Source organism: Hemiscyllium ocellatum, chromosome 15 (assembly GCF_020745735.1).
Source record: "Hemiscyllium ocellatum isolate sHemOce1 chromosome 15, sHemOce1.pat.X.cur, whole genome shotgun sequence".
Taxonomy (NCBI): Eukaryota; Metazoa; Chordata; class Chondrichthyes; order Orectolobiformes; family Hemiscylliidae; genus Hemiscyllium; species Hemiscyllium ocellatum.
In genome coordinates this window covers 34,080,056-34,101,405 of record NC_083415.1, presented here as the reverse complement: position 1 = coordinate 34,101,405, position 21,350 = coordinate 34,080,056, and the positions used below count along the sequence as shown (strand labels likewise).

At 37.1% G+C, this 21,350-nt stretch overlaps 1 protein-coding gene across 2 annotated transcripts in view; it reads left to right on the top strand.

Annotated features, from left to right (window-relative positions):
* prex1 (phosphatidylinositol-3,4,5-trisphosphate-dependent Rac exchange factor 1) overlaps positions 1-21,350 on the top strand; it is a 223,134-nt gene that overhangs the window by 138,642 nt on the left and 63,142 nt on the right. For both annotated transcript variants that reach the window (XM_060836352.1, XM_060836353.1), the window contains exons 15-19: positions 1,978-2,050; positions 3,677-3,819; positions 10,686-10,778; positions 16,193-16,341; positions 18,209-18,294. In XM_060836352.1, the coding sequence (XP_060692335.1) occupies positions 1,978-2,050; positions 3,677-3,819; positions 10,686-10,778; positions 16,193-16,341; positions 18,209-18,294 (544 nt within the window). The remainder of the gene's footprint in view (positions 1-1,977; positions 2,051-3,676; positions 3,820-10,685; positions 10,779-16,192; positions 16,342-18,208; positions 18,295-21,350) is intronic.

Below are 21,350 nucleotides of genomic sequence, written 5' to 3'. Positions count from 1 at the left end.
ACTGTTGCTGTTAAATAATGAGACACTGGCTCACTTTTAAAGTAAGCTGTGGGAGAAGGTGTGAAACTTAACTAGTGCTTACTGGGAACGCTATGCAACAACAAGTTTAATGGCACAACCATTGCCCAAGGAGAACAGTTGAAACCAGGGAATCTTAGCCTATAATTTTTGGGTTTTTTCTTTTCCTTTTTCTCTCTTTAATCCAGTCCTTCTCTTCCCCTAATTCTTTGTTCGTAATTTTAGTTCATCTTTGTTGTTTCTTTTTAATACTTGAATCTCATTCCTTGATGCCATAGACTATTGAGAAATTGTTCAGCAAAGTTCTAGATGTCTCATTATGTGTTTGTAGTTTTAGAAGTTTGCTTTGGAATTTGCATTTATTTCCCCCCCCCAAATTGCCAGTTGTGAACAGCTTGACACACACTCGAGTGTTTTGACAGTATATGGGGTTTTGGAGTTGTTGCGGATGAGTTGTCTTGAAAAACTTATAACTGTAAGAAAGTTGCCTCCAGTAAAATTCCCTGATAAAATATTTTTTAATTTCTTGGCATTTTTTTCTAGAATCATGATAGCTTATAACTTTGTAGAATTATACCCTACAAATTATTGTATTCTGAAAGCCAAAGGAATGCAGAACTCATTGAGTGTCTTTACAGATTTGATTCTGCACCACTGGATGCTGATCATGGTGGGTCACAAGTATTGAGTGCATATATTAATTTAATTTGCTATCAGTTTGATCCCACAGGACCTGGCAACCTTTTGTAACCAGTTGGTTGCAAAATATATTTTTTTTGCCTTTGCCACTTCTTCCGCTGTACGTTCTTCAGTGGTGAGATGGGCAGTAGTCACTTCCAACTTTCAGGCAATGCAGATCCATTCCTGTCATCAAGAGGTTTGCACGAGAGGCCAGGGTAAACTTTTCACATTTACCCCTTTTCATTTTTGGCTATTAACCTCTCCGAGACAGCATGACTGAAATCTGGAAATTATTATGAGCCTGACCTCTCAGAAAAGTCTGAGTTTGGTTGACTTATGGTCCGGCTTTTATTACGTTTTTCTGCAGTTTGCAGAGGTATTTGTGTACCTACTAGCATTTTAAATATTAGTGACTCTTACCTCACTTAAGATGACTTAGCACACACTGTTATTAATATAAAAGCATACATACAGGGAGTTTTTGCTGTGTTATAGGTATTTCAGTGATAAATCAAATGACTACCACATTGTCGAGTCCCAATATACTTCAAGCTGCTTTTTACAGAAAATTTAGAACATTAGTAATCATTGCACATCTGGGGAGCAGTGCTTTCAATTGCAGTCCAATATTTTAACTGCACTCCAGTTCTATCATGACATTTGAAGGGATAAAGTATGAAAGAAAAAATCGAGAACTGTCTCCGCTTTTTCTAACTTGATGTTGTCAAAAACACGAATTATCCTTTTACATGTGGTGACCAATGTTAACAATAGCCAAACGCGATATTTGTGCCCTGTTTTAGTTTTCAATGAATTTCTGATGACTTCAGGGAATAGATGCTGATAACATCCTCCAAGTTGTCTGTGTATCTTTTTTTGAACTATTTACTGATAAGATATTGACTTCATGTTCCAATAAGGGCTGCTTGTGGTACTTCTGTAAAACTTGGTGTCTACTGTTAAAAATAACCCTTGCATCAGAAACCAAAATGTAAGTCAGCTGTTTTATCTGAAGTCATTTGTTTATGGCTGATACTATGGTTGTAAGTGAACTTTAGATAATTGCCTCCAGACATGTTCTTTGTTGTCCTGGCTTCCTTTGTGAGTATTCATAGCTTGAGATTTGCTATTTTGAAATATCAATGGAGACTCTTGCCATTTTCATTGAGATTATTGTTTGTAACAAAGAGCACCTTCTAAATTTAGACTTGCAATCACAAGCAGTTGTCTTTGAAAGGAAATCTTTTTTTAGGTGTAAAAATGTCTTTTTGTTGCTAGGGCGACTGCCAGACCAGAGAGGAAGCGGTCACACTTGGCGTGGGACTGTGTAATAATGGCTTCATGCATCATGGTAATCAATCAAAGTAACAAAAAAACTTATTTCAAATGTAATTTCAGTGTGATAGCTGTGAATTAAGTTGGAAGTTAGTACTTCAAGGTGTCCTGCAGTCAGTTTTGTTCTTTGCCAATTTTTAAAATATTTCATAATTTGATCATGCAACACGACTCCCTCCATTCCAAAAAAAACCAAAATGAGTTACAAAAACAGAAAATGCTGGCAAAACTCAGCAGGTCTGGCAGCACCTACAGGGAGAAAGCAAGCTTAATATTTTAAGTCTGTTGGTCATTCATCTGAACCTCTGAAGTGGGCAGACCTGCTGCGTATCACCAGCAGTTCCTGTTTTTGTTTCAGATCTTCAGCGTCTGCTGCTGTTTGTTTTATAACAAAATCAGTTAGTTAGATAATATCAATCACAAAAATTACTGTCCTTTGATCTCCACGGTTGTGCAGAAGAACTCTGGTGAGGGGGTGGGGGGATTGAGGAAAATTCGGTTGGGATTGTTTTGTGTCTTTTCCTTCCCCTCTTCCTCCTAAGCATGTCTAATTATATTCTCAAAATGTTCAAACCCAATGTTCTTTTAGGATCTCAGGAAACAGCATTGCTTTTGGAAGCATTCAGTAAAGTTGCAGAATGAGTGTTAAATAACTCTTTGTTACTGGTTTTGCTTCCAGACATTTCTAATTTTTCTGTCATGCATTTGAACTGTTAGGTCATTTACAGCCACTAGCTTGACTGGAAATTTTTAAAAAACATTTACACCTTCCTTTATTTAATAATAGGCACTTGGCGCACTTCCTGATTTCTCTGAAATCTGTTATTAGATTTATCTCTCAGGTTGTGCATATTCATTTAAAAATATACATTTTGACTCCATCTCTCCCTAGAATGATGATGATCAGTGAAATTTGTGGTTTGGCAACTATTTGTATTTGCACTTATCTATTATTACTATTTCCTAATTTCTTGAACCATGTTACAATGGCACTATGTATAGTACTAACCTGGTCAAACTATAATTCTGCTATAATCAAACTATAATCATATTGACTATTATTAATAACATTGAAATATCCCTTCACCACTTGACCAAAAATTGACTTGACCTAACAATACATTGGCCAGCTGGAAGGAAAACTGCATATTTGAAGTCCCACAGAAAAATGTTATTGATGCTTCTCAATTGTAAACAATTGCCATTTATCAAATTTTTGTGGTCAAATATTTCATTTCATGTTTGGCAAACAACTGACTCATTTTGTAGGGGTGAATTTAGATGTTAAGTCAAAGGCAAACAGGTTCATTTTTAGTTTAAAATGAACTGGATACCAATGCAACAATTTTTTGCCTTGTCACAGCCACCTTCTCAGTTAATCTTCATTTATTGCTGTAGTTCGCAATGAAGACAAGCTTGTTGATAAATGAATTTTTAATGTTATTTGTAATGAACATTAGATTTTTGCTTAGTTTTCTTCGTTAGTAAGATTTTGAATTTACAGATGCTAAAACTTTACTGAAGTCAACATAAAAATGTAATTGTGTGTTAATATATTAACCATAATTTTGAGAAGATGTTTTTGTATGGTAAATGTGTTTTTTCTTTTGCTGTGCTTGACATGAATTTTAACTTTTATCAGTGCTAGAGAAAAGTGAATTCAAGGATGAGTCCCAATTTTTTCGCCTTTATGCTGATGAAGAAATGGAAGGAACCAGCTCCAAAAGCAAACAGTTGCGGAATGACTTCAGATTGGTTGAAAACATTGTTGTTAAATCCCTTTTGGTAAGCAGATAGTGCTGCTTTTCACATTAGAAGTGGGAGCCTTTCCATGGTGTAATACAAATTTTGCAGAACATGGATTGCAGAAATTTGAGTGAAATGCTTTATTCCAATTAGGTTAATAAATGGAATGTTAATTTATTCAATACTTTGTAGGTGCATAAATTTTGACTTTGAATTTTAACACAATCTAAGATTGTAAAAAATGACAAGCACATTTTAGCTGCCTTTCATTTGGTTAAATAGAAAGCTAATGGACATATATCTTTCATTTCTTGATTTGTGTTTAAATGAGGACTTATGAATCCTTGCCTTTCTTTTCCCCCCTGGTGAGATGAATCCTTTTGATTTTTCTTTCACATTACAATGCCCTTCTGTTCCTTCCCTTCCTGCATTGTGCCACTTTTCACAGTGAACACACTAATAATCTTTTCTTTCTCTTTAACTCTTTCGCACTGGCAGTTCTTTTTTCTCTCTAGTATTTTCTCTTTTACTTTTCCTCTCTGGTGTATGCAGTTTGTCTTTCTCTTGCACTTTTTCTCACTTCCCTGCTCTCTCCCATGTACTCTTATTTTCTGTATGTCTGGTGTACACGCTATTGCACACCCTCTCTTGCTCACTCATTTTTATCACTCTCTGGTAAGCTTTTTTTCTCTTGCCTCTCATTTTCTGGCTCAGTGGCACTCTGTCTGGCTCTATCTTTTTCTCTCTCTCTGGCACTCCTTTCTTCCTGTCTCTGATCTTTTTCACTCTGGTGCTCTTTTTATCCCTCCCCCCTCCCCACCGCCTCCCCCCCTCTCCATCCAACGCTCCCCCACCTCTCTCTCCCAGGTGGCATAATGACTATCTGGCCAGCAGAAAACCCAGGCCTTTATTCTTAAAGGGACCACAGCACAGTACATAATATTGATTATTTCTCCCCCATAAGCACATGACATTGGTATTCTGAAGGAAAATGTGAACAATTCAGGATCATCGTAAAGGCCAAATTACACATCATTTTTGGTCTTCAAGAGACCATGGTTTTCCAGAAAGCAATGATAGTGTTCTTTATCTTGGAGTATTGGTCTTATAGCAAATGGGGTTATTATGGTCAGCTTTACCATGACTGAGTGACTGTTGGAATATATTTTTGTTGAATGATTTGCTCATAGATTTTATTGCTCACTGAACTATGGCTACGAATATAAGACATAATCAAAGATTTCACAGGTTTTCAACATTTGTCTCTATTCCTTGGTTTTCCTGAAAATAGTATTGGTGTATTTGGTGTTGCATGCTCCCTTTCTTTGTCAAAATCTATTGAGGACTGTTTCAAGGTACGCAAATTAATGTTTATTCCAAAATTTCATGCAGTATTCATTTTTTCAATCTGTTCTGCTCATTGAGGCAATGACTGATGGTGGAGTAATTCTCCACAAGCTTCATCCTTAATGAGGCATTATTACTTGGTCATTGTGCAGCAATTCCATGTGAATTGGATAATTACCTCCCTCTGTATTTCCATCTTTAGTTGCATACTTCCATTAGTGATCGGTGTTTAGGACAAGGATCACCCATTGTAATTCCTTCTCTACTCTAATGGCAACACATAGTGGCTCAGTGGTTAGCACTGCTGCCTCACGGCACCAGGGTCCCAGGTTCGATTCCAGCCTCGGGTGACTGTCTGTGTGGAGTTTGCGTGGGTTTCCTCCGAGTGCTCAGGTTTCCTCCCACAGTCCAAAGATGTGCAGATTAGGTGAATTAGCCATGCTAAATTGCCCATAGTGATAGGTGCATTAGTCAGAGGGAGATGGGTCTGGGTGGGTTACTCTTTGGAGGGTTGGTGTGGACTGGTTGGTCTGAAGGGCCTGTTTTCACACTGTAGGGAATCTAATCTAAACCTCTGCCCAAGCAATGATGAACCAGATGTAATGTGTTTCCTACAATGAGCATACCCATTGGAAAGATAGCAGCTGTTCATAGATAACACATTAAAACCTGAGATTTTCCTGGTCTTTGTGTTATGCCAAAAGCCTTCTTCACTATCCTATCTACCTGTGACTCCATTTTCAAGGAGCAATGAACCTGCACTCAATGGTCTGTTTGTTCAGCAGCACCCCCTAGGACCTTATCATTCAGCGCATGTCCTGTTCTGATTTGCCTTTCCAAAAATGCAGCATCTCACATTTATCTAAATTAAACTCCTTCTGCCACTGCTCAGCCCATTGTCCCCTCTGATCAAGATCCTGTCGTACTCTGAGGTAACCTTCTTTGCTGTCCACTACAACTTCAATTTTGATATCATCTGCAAACTTACAAACCATACTCCTCTGTCACATCCATATCATTTATATGAATGATGAAAAGCAGTGGACCCAGCATCGACCCTTGTGGCACACCACTGGTCACAGGCCTCCAGTCTAAAAAGCATCCACCATCCTCGGTCTTCTACGTTCAAGCCAGTTCTATATTCAAGTGGCTAGTTCTCCCTGTGTTTCATGAAATCTAACCTTACGTACCAGTCTACCATGAGGAACCTTGTTGAACACATTACTGAAGTCCAGATAGATCACATCCTCTGCTCTGCCCTCATCAATCCTCTTCATTACTTTTTCAATCAAGTTTGTGAGACTTGATTTCCCAAACACACATCCATGGTGACGATCCCTAATCAGGCCTTGCCTTTCCAAATGCTTGGAAATCCTGTCCCTCAGGATTTCCTCCAACAACTTGCCCACCACTGATGTCAGGTTCACCAGTCTATAGTTCTCTAGCTTTTCCTTACCACCTTTCTTAAATTGTGGCACCACGTTAGCCAACCTCCAGTGTTCTGGCACCTCACCTGTGACTATCGATATACAAACATCTCAGCAATCATTTCCCTAGCTTCCCACAGAGTTCGAGGGTACACCTGATCAGGTTCTAGGGATTTATCCACTTTTATGCATTAAGACATTGATCACCACCTCCTCTGAGATATGGACATTTTTCAAGATGTCACCATCTATTTCTCCACATTCTGTATCTTCCATGTCCTTCTCCATTGTGAACACTGATGCAAAACACTAGTTTAGTATCTCCCTCATTTCCTTTAGCTCCACATATAGGTTGCCTTGCTGAACTGTGAAGGGCCCTATTCTCTCCTTCGTTACCTATTTGTCCTGATCTTGTCATATAATGCCCTGTCAAATGTCTTTGGATATTTTATTATATTAACTGTGCTATATTATTGGTTTAGTTATGGATTACTGATATTTAGGCTCACATGAGTAATAGCCATTGGGACAAAGCCTGTAGAAATAGCCATCTTCATTTAAGATGGTTTTGTCCAAGTAGAATATTCTTTGGTAATATCATATAAAGTTTATAATTGCTTTCAAGCTTCTTCAAATTGTATCTAAAGTTTAGTTTTTATTATTATACCACATCAAAACTGGTCTGGTTTACACGACTTATCATGTTTTGAACACTGAATAAAACTCCAGAAACCTAATATTTTTTACGACATGGTTCTGAAACACCACTTAAAAGAATTTTTACTGATGTTCATGTCAACATCCTAATTTTTTTTTTGTTTCTTCTCATCAGATGCCAGTTCAATTCTCTTCATCACCTCATAAAACGCTTCAATTTCTTTGATTACTGAGTTAAATTCTCCAAATAAAACTGTGCATGAGGTGTAGTGGGAGTCCTTGTATAGGGGTGCAATTAGAAATGAGGGCTGTAATACTAAGGTAAATCCTGAGGTTGGTGCTATTTTTCAGATGAAACATTAAATTTTTCTCAATGGCTCATTTTGGAAGTACTGTAAGTAATTTAAACACTTCATTGTGAAGCCATTTACAATTCACACAGTCCTGTTCGAGTGCTGTTTTGATTTCAGTCTAAAGAGTTCAGTTGACAGAAATGGTGTCTTGGTGAGGTCCAACATCTTTTGGCAGTGATGAATTTGAATTTTCCCCTTTCATTTCATTAATTTAGCATTATCTAGTCTAATAAGCACCTTGTGAACATTGTTAATCATAATTTTTAAAAAATCCATCTAGCTCATTTTTCTCTTTTTAGAGAAAGAAATCATTTGGTCTGTATGTGACTGGAGATCCACAGCAATGTGATTAATTCCTAAGTACCAAATGGGAAATTATGATGGAGAATAAATGCTATCCATGGGTGATTTTTTTTAAAAAAACAAATGTCATTAATATTAAGTGTTTTGACTTCCAGAAATCAGTCAATGGTCTTCATAGTTCCCATTTAAATTTGAGTACAATATTAGCTCAAATCCAGGAAATCAGATTAATTCTATTTCTGAGTATTGTCAAAAAGTAGCTTAGCCCCAGTGTACTATAATGAATGTGTATTCTGTAGATATTGCCACTTACAATCATGCAAAATAGAAGGATATTCAGCCCATTGAGCCTGCTCTGTCATTCAATAAGATTATGGATGATTGTATGTTGAATTTTGCATTGCTATTTATCCCTGATAACCAATGATTCCTTAACTAACAAGAATCTATTTCCACTGCTTTCATCTTATTTCTGCTACTTTCCAAGGCAGAGAATTCAAAGTTGTGCAACTCTCTGAGAGAATGAAAAAGTTCTCGTCATCCCTATCCTGTAAGGGTAACTCCTAATTGTGAAATAGTTTTTCCAGTTCTGGGCTTCCTACAAAATGAAACATTGTTTTCAAGTCCATTTTGTTAAGACCTTTTGGGACCTTATATGCGTGTTCAAATCACCCTTTACTTTGGTATCTCCAGTAAAACAAGCCCAGCCAGTGCAACCTGCATGTATGAAAACAGCCCAGGTGTCAAACTTCCTTGATACTTATACCTTTATTTAAATAAGGAGACCGAAACTGCACACAGTTTTGGAAAGGAGATCTCACCAATGCCTTGGATTATGGAAGCATTATGTTTTTTTTGCTTTTTATCACAAGTTATTCTCTTTGCAGTTCCTTCAACTTTGAATATAAACTGAATCATCCAAAATGCACAATACTCTAATCAATATATATTTCCAAAGAAAGGACAATAAATAAACTGATAGGCATGGAATATAGGATAAAGGACTAATGATTATTACAACAATCTCCTATTAGTTTATTACGAACTAGGGCTCTCTAGTCCTAGACTTTCCCCAAAGTGGAAACATTCTCTCTGTATCTACCTTGCCAAGTTCCCTAAGAGTCTTTATGCTTTATTAAGGTTGGCCGTCATTCTTCCAAATTCCAATGAGGACAGACCCAACTTACGTCTCTGCTTGATAAACTTGAACTTAATGCCAGTAAGCTGTTAGAACTTATTTCCTGAAAGCAGCTAACATTTTCCCTCTGACCAATGTTAAGCCAATTGGCCTGTAGTTTTCTGCTTTCTGTGTGTCTCCCTTTTTGAATAAAGGAGTTACATTTGCTATCTTCCAATTGAATGAGATTTTCCTGTATTGAGCAAGTTTTGGAAAATTAAAACCAATGTATCAACAACCTCATAAGTCACTTCATTTAAGATGCTGGGGTGAAGTTCATCAGGACTTGGTCACTTATAAGCTCACAGCTCCAACAATTTTATCAGAACCACTTTTCTGGTGACTGTGATTTCCTTGCATTCCTCTCATTAATTTCCTCATTTGTCACTGTTTCTGAGATGCTACTGCTACCCCCTATAATGAAGATCAATGCAAGATACCTGCTCATTTCATCTGCCATTCACTTATTTTCCACTATTAATTTTAAAGACTCATCTTTTATAGACCAACACACTCTTTTTGTTAACTTCTCTTCGTAAAAAAAACTCTTACTATCTGTTTTTATATTTCTGGTTTTCTCTTTCACTATATTTCTAATAATTTGGTATTCTTTGATATTTTTAAAAATATGTTTTTCCAAATATTTTATACTTGTCTTTGCGCAATTATTTTCTCTTTCCTTCTTTGTGTTTGATAGTATCTTTAATTGTTGTAGTTAAACTATGAATGGTGGGTCTGTCCAACAGAATTTTTCTTACTCTTTATAATGCATTCTCATATGCCCTCAAAATGTCAGCCATGGCCTCTCAATTGTCCCATTTTAGATCCTAATTTTCCTACTCACTTTAGTGAGTTTTGTTTTCTTGCAGAATTGGGAACAAGTGTAAGCCATTTAGCCATTTAGCTAGTCAACCTGTTTTGCCATGGAATGACATATGGCTGATTAGTGACCCAACTTACTTGCCTTTGATCATAGCTCTTTGTGTCGTTTGAATAACAAAAATCTATCAATTTAGCTGTTCTTGCATCAATAGTTGTTTAAGTTGAGAGTTCCAACATTATGCTCCTGTTTTTCACAAATAAATGTTTTCTAAAACACCACTTAGTCTGAAATATGACAAATTTCCTCTGTTTTACTTCTGTTATTGTATACATAAGGTGATTTCTCCAGAAGTATAACATTAACACTGTTTGAAGTTTGAAAAGTGGAGTTCTACTTTGAGTAAAACGTGAGGGTGAGCAGATTAGACATTACAAGAAAAGCTCAACAGCCTGGATTTGAAATTTCTCTTCAGGGGCAGAAAGTAGATGCTCATGGATTTGTCACAGTCACACCTTGTTAACCCTTTTTATTGACTGACTGTAGAGGACTCACTTTTACTCTTGAGGGAGAGCTCTTTTCCGAGTTTTAAAGTGTTACTGAAAATACATTAAACTAGTTCTGATGTTGAAGTGCTTGGAAATGCTTAGCCATTGCTAGTATAAATTGTCATTATAAGAAGACTGACTGCTCCTCAATGACAACTGACTTTCCAAATTCAAATTTTGAAATCTTTGCAGTTCTCTCTCCTATTTTAATTGATGTGTATTGATTCTGACTCTGGTGAGGGTTGTAGAATTAATTCTACTTTGTTTCCCTAGATTTTCCCCGAAGAAGACAATTATGGATTTGAAATTGAAGAGAAAAATAAGGTCATTGTAGTGAAATCTGTACAAAGTGGTTCTTCTGCTGAGGTAATTACTGTTTTGCTTGGTTCTGAATTTCAAAACGCCAGCAATGAGCAGAATAGAACAGTCGACTCCTGTTCCTATTTCTTAAAACAAAATGGCCCCAGAGAGGTAGACACCATTACTTGGCAGACACAAAAAAAAACTTGAAATATTGATCCTCCACATGGCAGTGGAACAAGAGTGCAAGCACTTAAATATTTGCTAATTTAAGATCTGGATTTTCTGAGTATGTTTCAGTGTTTTGAGCTTGGTATATTGAAAACCTGGTCCCTGAAGATGAGGTGAAGAAGGTGTGGGATGCATAAAACCCCAAAAACTGAACTGAGGTCTCAGGTGTTTGTGAGGCTGAGGAGAGCATAAAGAAAGGAAGTGGTTGAGAATATACAAGTCTGCTCCAGAACATTGGGTGAAATGTTGGTTTAGGATGGGGTATCACACAGGGACAGATGAAGCCAAGGAAAAAATAGAAAACTAAGATGGAAATTTTAAACCTTGGTGTGGTCAGACTAGAGGCCAATGTAATTCAGCAAACATGGAGGGTGATTAAATGAGACTTGGTCTAAGTTCAAATGCTTACAGCACACTCTAGATGCACATAGGTCTATGGAGGGTATGAGCTGTTCTGGATAACATTGAAATAGACAACTTTGCAGAGAAAACTTGAATGAGAGATTCATCAGCAGACTGTATACACTTGTGAAGATAGACAGTTTTTCCATTTAATAATATGTATTTATACTTGTCCCACAAAAGGTTGGATTGGGCTATGGAGGACACACACATGAATGACACTAGTTTATATTTCAGTGGGATATTTATGATACTCCTGGATTACATTATCCAGGTAAATTCTAAGAATGTCAGTCACCATTGTTTTGACGATCCATTATGTGGCAGACCCAATTTGTAGCAAGAAGTCAATGTGTTATAAAATAATGGGCTGGAGGTGGATGGGCAGTTCATATAATATCCTGTTGCAGAAAATTTGAGGAAAGGAACTGCTAGATTAACTAATGTTTTCAAATCATAAGACAGATGTAATGTATTTATAACTGCTGAACTTTGTTCTCTGAAAAGATGAAAAATGCTGTCTGACCAATCATAGGTTATAATTAAACCAAGGAGATTGATATTTAGAGCAGAGTTGTTTTGGTTTTTTGTAATTGATACTATTTCAAAAATCGCATTGTTATATATAAAACGTTAAGGTCCATAACCACATTTGATACTCCTATTCGTGTGAATTTCATGTCATGCATGGTCATACACCTGAAATTATAAAACATCACAAGCAACTAACGGTATTACAATGACTCTATTAAGCATGCTATAATTTGCGTGGGTGAGATCAGTCATTTGAAACGCTGTGGTAGTCTCTTGGAACCAGAATCTAGTATCAAAGTTGCAATTCAACTCAACATAAGAATTGATGACTAAGCCTCAACGATTTCTGCTTCAAATGTAAGAATGTAGTTGTATTAGTTAGCAGCAACTTCTTGCAAGTGTGCTCATCCATTTGAAAGTGCAATTGCCTAAAACCATCATAGTACTAGCGTTTCCCCAGCAAAACATCAATACGAATAGATTGGTTTAATTTTGATGCAACAGCACCACATATCTATATTTCTTTTAGTAATCCAAAAAGAGCAGGATTTTCTGTTCACTCACTGCATACGTTTCCTCATCCTCATTATATTTTAATTAGAACAATAGCTTTTCTGACAGCTTGTCTTACCAGCTATAGATGTATAAACGAAAGCAGCATCATATTTAGTAATTCAATGCAAATTTTGAGTAATTAAAAAAAAAATTACGTTAAGGCATTATGTTCATTAGGATTATTCACAAGAAAAGCAATGTAAATGTAAAACATTTGCAAGGTTTGTGAAGGTTTGTAGCTCAGGTTGAGGTTGAGGGTGTAGGTTTGCTCACTGAGCTGTAGGTTTGATATCCAGATGTTTCATTACCTGGCTGGGTAACATCATCAGTGGCGACCTCCAAGTGAAGCGAAGATGTTGTCTTCTGCTTTCTATTTATATGTTTGTCCTGGATGGGGTTCCTGGGGTTTGTGATGATGTCATTTCCTGTTCAGAATCCTAGTAGCACACAAACCCACCAACACTCTCAAACAAAAACTAACAAACCTAAAAGACGCAGTACAACCCATGGACAAAACCAATGTCATCTACAAAATTCCATGCATGAACTGCCACAAACATTACATAGGACAAACAGGAAGAAAGTTAGTCTCCAGGATACACGAACACCAGCTAGCCACAAAAAGGCATACACACAGATGAAAAAAACCACCATTTCGACTGGGACAACACATCTATCCTGAGACAGGCTAAGCAAAGACATACCAGAGAATTCCTAGAGGCCTGACATTCCAACCACAACGCCATAAACAAACACATAGATCTAGATACCATCTATCAACCCCTCAGAAAACAAACAGGAAATGACATCACCACAAACCCCAGGAACCCCATCCAGGAGAAAGATATAAATAGAAAGCAGGAGACAACAGCTTCGCTTCACTTGGAGGTCGCCACTGATGATGTTACCTAGCCTGGTAATGAAACGTCTGGATATCAAACTACAGCTCAGTGAGCAAACCTACACCCCGTAAAACATTTGTACAGTATGTGAGGAGAGTGCTGATTGATTGGCAAGTGATTGGTAGACAGGTTATCATGCAGAATTCACCAGTTAGATAGTGATTGAAAATTAACTGCAAAGGATTGAATAAAGATGCCTTGACCAGCTACTCATTGTCCTAAGTAATGAACTAGTAAATAGTTGACACCTATTTTGTTGAGTTGAAACAGGCACAGTATATGTACATATCCTTGCTTATTGCTGAGAACAGGCCCTGTGTTAATATAGGTACCTTCCAGTAAAAATACAGTCCAGTTCATGCAAGCGTGTTACACAGTGAGCCCAACTGACAATCCAAAATTAGTTGTCAGTGTAATTAATTGCATACTCAAGAGTTATTTAGCAAATGTCCAATTACAGAATCACACTTGATATTGAACACTTTTTTGTATTTTGCAAATGAGGAGTGATTGGATGCAGTCAGTACCCTATTTGTTTTGAATAGCCCAAGGGATACACTTTTTGATATGATTCACCTGTCTTTGGGACATATAGTCTCCACATCTAGCATCACACTGGCACTGTAATTCATATACCATGTTTACCCATTTGTATGATATGCAAAATATCTTGATAACAGCTTCCTTTCAGAGGTGAATATCACTCGAGTTGTTCTTGCATAGTGGCAGCATGAAACAGCTAGCTTCATATTGTTCAAGCATTTAAGATTAATCAGAAGTGGACTGCATAGCTTAGGTGAGTGGGCACAATTTGTCAGGTTGAGTATAATGTGGAAAATTGCAAACTTGTCCACTTTAACAGGAAAAGCAGCGTTTTACTTTAGTGGAAAGATATTTCAGAACTCTGACGTACAGGGGAACCTGGTATAATAGAAAATATAGCATGCATGTATAACAAGTGATTAGGAAGACAAAAGGAATATCCTAATATCTTGCAAGTTGTTCAGAATATTGAAGAGAACACATCTAAAGTAAGCCTCAGTCATCTTATTTGAGAAAGGACATTTGCTTCAGAAGCAGTTCATCGAAAGTTCACTAGACTGATCCCTGAGGGTGAGCAGATGAACCTATGAGGAAATGGAGCATGAGGCCATAGGTGTTTTAGATGAATGAAAGATGATCTTACTGAAATCTGCAAGATGCTGAGGAGACTTGACATGATGGATGCCAAAAGGTTGATATCCCCTTCTGGGAAAGCTTAGAAATAGGGAACACAGTTTAAAAATTCAAAACGTTTAAGATATGATGAAGAGAAATATTTAGACTTTGGGGATTGTGAGTCTATTGCCCCAAGAGAAAGTCAGAATCGATGCCAAATTACTGAAAATTTTGAAGGCAGTAGTGGGTAGATTCATAAGAGTGTTAAGTAGTATTGCAGTAGGAAAGTGGAGTTGAAGCTACGATCAGGTCAGCTATGATCTTATTGAATGGCAAAGCAGGATTGAGGGCCAGTTGCTTCCTATTTTGAATTTGTATGTGACCAACATTACTTATTCTTGACCAGTTTACTTTAATAGGGTTACATTCAATTAGAGCTTCAACTTCCTGTCAGTAAACGATTACTTAAGCCTACCATTGGAAATTCATATAATGCCCACTATTTAAATGCAATACATTAAGTAGGAACATATGTAAATGTAATCCAGTTATTCTGGAAGTGCACAGGTTTCTTTTCTAATGAGCACTTTGTAATTAAAAATATTTTGGAGAAATTTAAGTGTTAAAATTTTTTAGGTTGTTTTCAAAGCTGCGTTTGTGGAAGTGGTGAATGGAGCTTACAGGAGACTAGAATACTAAGCACAGATTGCCAGTCTGGTAATAAATGACAAAACCTTTAAGGATGCTGGTCACAGTGGCTCAACTGCATTATCATGCAACAGGCTTATTGAGTAAAGCTGAACAGATGTGCTTGATGTAAACCAGGATATCAGATTTTTCAAAACAGGGAAAAAAATAAATGTAATTAAATCTACATGTTTGCTTTTCAGATTTTCCATATTAAAATATTGTTGGTTTTCAAATGAAAGGCTTGTTTTGAATTAAGAGGACATGGACTTGTTTACCATAAAATTCACTTCTAGCCTTCTGACTCACTGTTTAGTTTGAACTTTTGTCTTTCTCTCATACAATGCACATTATCTAAAATACCAACATTTGCTGATGTGCTGTTATGGAAACACATACAATGAAAGGAGTTCTAAACATTGTGTTCCTATTTGGGACATACAGCTTGTGCAGTTGTTCTAGTGTTGTTACGTATGTAGATTTTGGTTCAAAGTCGTCAAGCTTCCAGCTACTGTCATTGTTCTTTTTTATTAATATCATAAATTTGATGTAGATGTAGTGTCAGAAAGTTTCCTATTGGTGATTAATCTATGGTAGATACATAAATGTCGACAGCACAGGAAAAGGCCCTTCAGCCCATAGTGTGCACCAGACAAAAACAATCACCTAACCATTCTAATTCAATTTTTCACCACTTGGTGGATAACCTTGCATGCCATGGCATTGCAAGTGTACATCTGAATACTTCTTAAATGTTATGAGGGTTTCTGCCTCTACCACCCTTACAGGCAATGGTTCCAGATTCCCAACATATTCCTCAAGCCCTCTCTAAACATCCTGCTCCTTGCCTTAAATCTAAGTCCCCTGGCCACTGATCCCTCCACCAAGAGGAATGGTTTCTTCCTGTCTATGCCCCTCACAATTTCATATGTGACACCCCTCCGTCTCCTTTTTTTAAATGATTGTAATCCATGCTTTTGTAAAAACTCTGATCTTTCATTTGTTCTGCAGGTGGCAGGCCTTCAGGTTGGGAGGAAGATTTACTCTATCAATGAAGATTTGGTTTTTCTTCGGCCAATTTTGGAAGTGGAGACAATTTTAAATCAGTTGCACTGCAGTCGGAGACCACTGAGGATGCTGATTGCAACAAAACCCAAAGAGTGAGTCATCTCATGTGACCAACAAAAGAAATTTGTGCAAGATTTAAATTTGCCTTCTATTAGTAATACTTCACATTAGTTACGTAATCAGAGTATATCAATTTCCTTAAACTGCTTGCTATTTGAAAGGGCAGCCTGGCAGATGAGGTCATTGCAACCAATGCTTTTCAACAGCTTCCTCGCTGTAGTTGCATCAGTTGCAACCTTGTTTATTTCGGTATTTGTACTGAATTTTGGAATATTTTTACATTCACTGTTACATATTGCAACCTCTACATTAATTATACCTTATGTTAAAAACAAACAAATTTAGCCAAGCATAACAGTGGTGTTGCACAGAACTCTCAATTGTGCTGGTCTGCATCTTTTTTTAACTTTCTACTTCTGCCACCATAACCTCAATGCAAATTTTACATCACTTTCACTTCAAACTTTTATAAAGAAAAATTCCATCCCTTCAGCTGGGTTCTGAATTCAAGTCAGGTCTCAAAGTCCAAAGACAGTATTGAAAATTATCACACCTTTTAGCAGTTATTCAAGTTTCAGTCATTTGTTTGGTCTCAGCCATATCTATAAACAGCAAAAATCTTGAAGAGACTTGACTAGATGGATTTGAAAAGGAGAATCTAGAATGTGGTGTCATAATTTAAAAATAAGAGGTCGCCAGAGACAAGCAAAAAGGTTGTGAGGTTTGAGACTTTTTCAAATTCCCTTCCTCAAAAGACTGTCGATATTTAAATAATTTTATGGAAGAGAGAGAGAGTTTCTTGATTACCAAAGGGATGGAGTATCCCGGGATGTACAGTTGAGGTACAGATTGGACCAGCCATGATTGTGTTGAATGATGGAGCAGGCTCAAAGGACTAAGTAGCCTACTCTTGTTCCTTGTTCATATGTTCGTAAAAGAGGGAGCCTAAACTGAATTAGACCAGTCATATAAATACAAGGGCTACCAGGGCTGTGGCAAGCAGCTCACCTTCTGCCTCCTCAAAGCCCTCAACAAGGCACAGTGAGGGGTAAGATGCAATTGTCTCCACTTGCATGGATGAGAGTAGCGTCAACAATATGAAGGAAGGTGGTCACAGTCCAGGGTTGTCCCATCTTCTGTCACTAGAGCACAGTCACAGCATTGTGTGTCATCTGCAAAATGCAAATAAGTAACTTGTCAAGCTGCATTCAACAGCTTTCCAAGTCTGAGTTCTTTTCCATCTAGAAGGACTAGAGCAGCAAACGTTGTTTTGAAGTATTGTCATGCTGTTGTAGACTACCTATTCTAGGCCTATTTAAACAAAGAATAAAAATTATCATTGGGACATTTAGTAACATCTGATTGTCTCACTGATGTCCTTGAGACCAGGGATCTCAGGGTGAAAATAATTAAGTGTGGTTATTGGGAGAGGATGTAATAGATGAATGATGCCCAAATGCAGTTGGGAGCTAACTTATCTAAGTTAGCAAATTAAGGGTAGAATTAAGCAAAGATAAATATAGAAGAATGTAGCGTATTTTTCATGAATGGATAGTTAGGCCACATGCCTGTTGAAAAATCCACCCGGTTTTTCTCTTTAAATAATTTAAGTAAGGATGCTAGAAAAGTTGGGTTAAAAATGCACAATGTTAATTTGTGATTTTGTTCTAGTGTAAATGATGACAGCAAGTCCCACTTATGGTCCTGCTTTGTGATTATGCATTGAATGTCCTTTTTGCTAATAAGACTGATTTAATTTGTTGCACTTTTTAACATATTTGTGGTAGTACGGTCGGTTTCGTGACTAGCTACAAAATGTGAGACTATGCTAATAAATACAAAGTTAACATCAACTTGCTAAATGTAGTTACTCAACATCTATGTTCCATGTTGATGCAGAATAATCAAAGTTCCTGACTCTTTGGAAGGACTAAGCTTTCAGATACGTGGAGCTGCCCCACCATTTGTTCATGCAGTTCTAAAAGGTAAGACATGCAAGTCGAGAAATTAGCATTGAATTCTACAGATCTGATGCCAATATTGTCTTCAGTTGCACAATTAGTTGTTATAAATATTCACAGATGATTATTATATGCTATGTAATTTTACACAAAGAAATGGCTGCTAATAACATGATAGGTGCTTTTCATGTTGAATAAAACAATGCATGGATGTACCACCACCATCCCAGTGATTAGGACTTGAATATATGGAAGGAGAATTGCATGTGTTGTAGTAATCCAGTTGCACAGGATAGAAAAGGCAGGTGATTGTAGGCATGGCCTGCAGTCATAGCAAGCTAAAAGTTGAATTAAAAGAAAAGTATCACAGTAAAAAGGTATAGCACAAACATTTTTTTTAAATGGATAATTATATTATAAAATTGCAATGGAAAATAACATTTTTAGATAGTAAAAAAATTAAAATGCGAACTTAGTTTTGAATTTGAAAAATTGATAGTGTAAAATAACATCAAAACGTCATAGAACATGACGTAAAATCTATCAGATTTTAAAAAGATTATGTTAAATCAGTCTGTTTTAGCTTTTAAAATGATGTGGGTCTCCTTATTTGCAAACTGAAACGAAGCCTCTTAAATCTGATGTACTGGTGTAAAATTTAATAGAGCAATTAACTTAGAACTAATGGGCAATTAGCCCAAATTCACACTGATTCCTTACTTGGTGTTTGAAGTATTGAGCACTCAGGAATAGCATTGCCTTGACCCACAGTGCCTGCCATATATGATCTGTGATCTCTATCACATACGAACACAGAACTAGTCAGTCAAATATTCCACCTCCCATATATATTGAAAGGTGCACTCTAGAATATGTTGCCATATCTTGGCAGCCATTTTGCGGATAGAAGCCACTGTTGCCAAGGAGATCTAACACCGGAGCAGTTGCTTAGCTCAGCCTTCAACCAACTACTTCAATAAGTGCTTGAAAGTGAAGACCTCTGCAAATCAGCAAAAGTCTGAGCGTATAGAGCAGATATCATCGCTGCAATCTGTACTACAGTGAGATCTGAATTGTATATAAGTGATACATGGGAATGCACGAGAAATTCCACCAACAGTACCTCCACTGTATTCTCTCGATTCAAACACTTGTCAAACAAATGTTAGCATCTTTCTTGAAGTTAGTTCTAAAAGTGTTTTGTCAAAACTCCTGCAAAACCAAGTACAAATGGGAGGACAAAGAAATTGTGATAAAGACTGAGTTTCATGTTGAAGCATGGCAGCATTGACATTAGTGGTTGGGTGCCACTTGCTAAGAATGACAAGTTGTCAGTTGAACTTTGGATCCAAATACCTAAATGATGAGGAAATATGATGACTGAAAAGGTAAGAATAGAAAGCAAATTCTGCACTTGTAGCCAATTGTTCATGGGATGTCCTTCCTCATGTGCCCACATTTGGGTCGAATTGGTCCATTCAGTCACACGAAGATCCACAGCAAAAACTTGCAATCTGAAGTAGATGTGCCAAAGAAAAGCATCCACACGTGTGCACCTTTGAAATTTGCAGGGTCTCTATCACACCCAGTCATGGTGAATGCTGACTATATTGCCACGACTGGCACTGTAAAACCTGCTCCCGGATATTTACAGGGTATGTACTTAGAACAGTGCCAAATGGATCTTAAATTGGATGCTAGTTGGAGTCTATCAGTCTTATTTGTCTTATTTTAGGTTTAACATTTCTTTTGACAACCTTTTACAAATCATTCTTTTTGTAGCAGTAAAGTGAAATACATTAATCTTTTTCTTGTTACACATATGGTGAACAGTCCTGTGACCAAGTGGATGCAATTCTGAATAGGGATACAGCAATATTTGCATAGTCCGTGTGAGCATATCTGGGACTGATGGAGATGGAGGGTCGAAGAATTATGATAGGCTTGCTTTTTATTTTGATTTTTTCTTTCATTTGTGCTTTACTTCCTACCCTGAGAACTCGTACAGGAAGAATCCAAGTCTTCCCACCTTATCTCAACCAACATGCTGCCATAGTGCCATTCTTTCTCCCCCAGTAGAATATGTATGTTTTAATAGGATCCTGGAAACCTGGAACTGTGCTTAGCTGACATTCTGCAAAATTCTGAGTTTGAAAGGATTGCATTTAGCTTGCAGTTACAGTTCTTAATGTTGCGCATTTATGAGATGAGTTTTTTCTCCCCTCCCCCTCTCCATTCGAAGAACATAAGATCAATTTCACCTTGGTGAATTGGCAGCACAAATCCACACAAGCTCCAGCCTGGCTCACCTTAACAGCAAAGACATTTATAGAAACAGATTATTCCTTCACCTTGCCTCTTGGGTTGATTTACTTCCTCCCTCTCATTCTGTCTTTTCTTCTGTCCTGGTATGTTTACCCACTTGACAAATTCCTGACCTTAACTATAACACAGTACAACACATCATATCATTTTCTCACAATCCACAGTAATTGCAAGTTTCAACATGATTTACCTCATTTTTTTCACTAGTTTTCTAGTGTTACCAAAAAAGCATTCATTCAGCGCTTCAACAGAAAGCTCAAAATACAGCTTTTATAGTTCTACAATTACGTGAACCTTAACTTACAAACATCGGGATGATGACCTGCAATTTAACTTTCTTTGATCAATAAAGAAGTTTGAACTTGCAGAGAATTGCATAATTGTATGCAGGTGAGAAGGAGGCGCTAAGACTTTATTTTTGGAAAAATGAAAGATGTTTTACAAGTAGCAGAAATATTAGATGTTACAAATGAGAATTTAGAGAAGCTTTAAAATGCTTTTCTTCTTGTTTGAACACATTTTTGATGTTCTTGACAAATGATGGATAGGATCTCAACTTTGGACGAAGTACACTGTCAAAAGTCTGCTTTATTCCAATGTAGTTCTGACTTGGTATGTATTGGTGGGGTAACAGTATCCAGTAGGTGAAAGTGAGAACTATAGATGCTGGAGATTAGAATCAAGATTAGAGTGGTGCTAGAAATGCACAGCAGGTCAGGCAGCATCTGAAAAGCAGGCACATTATACCTATCCAC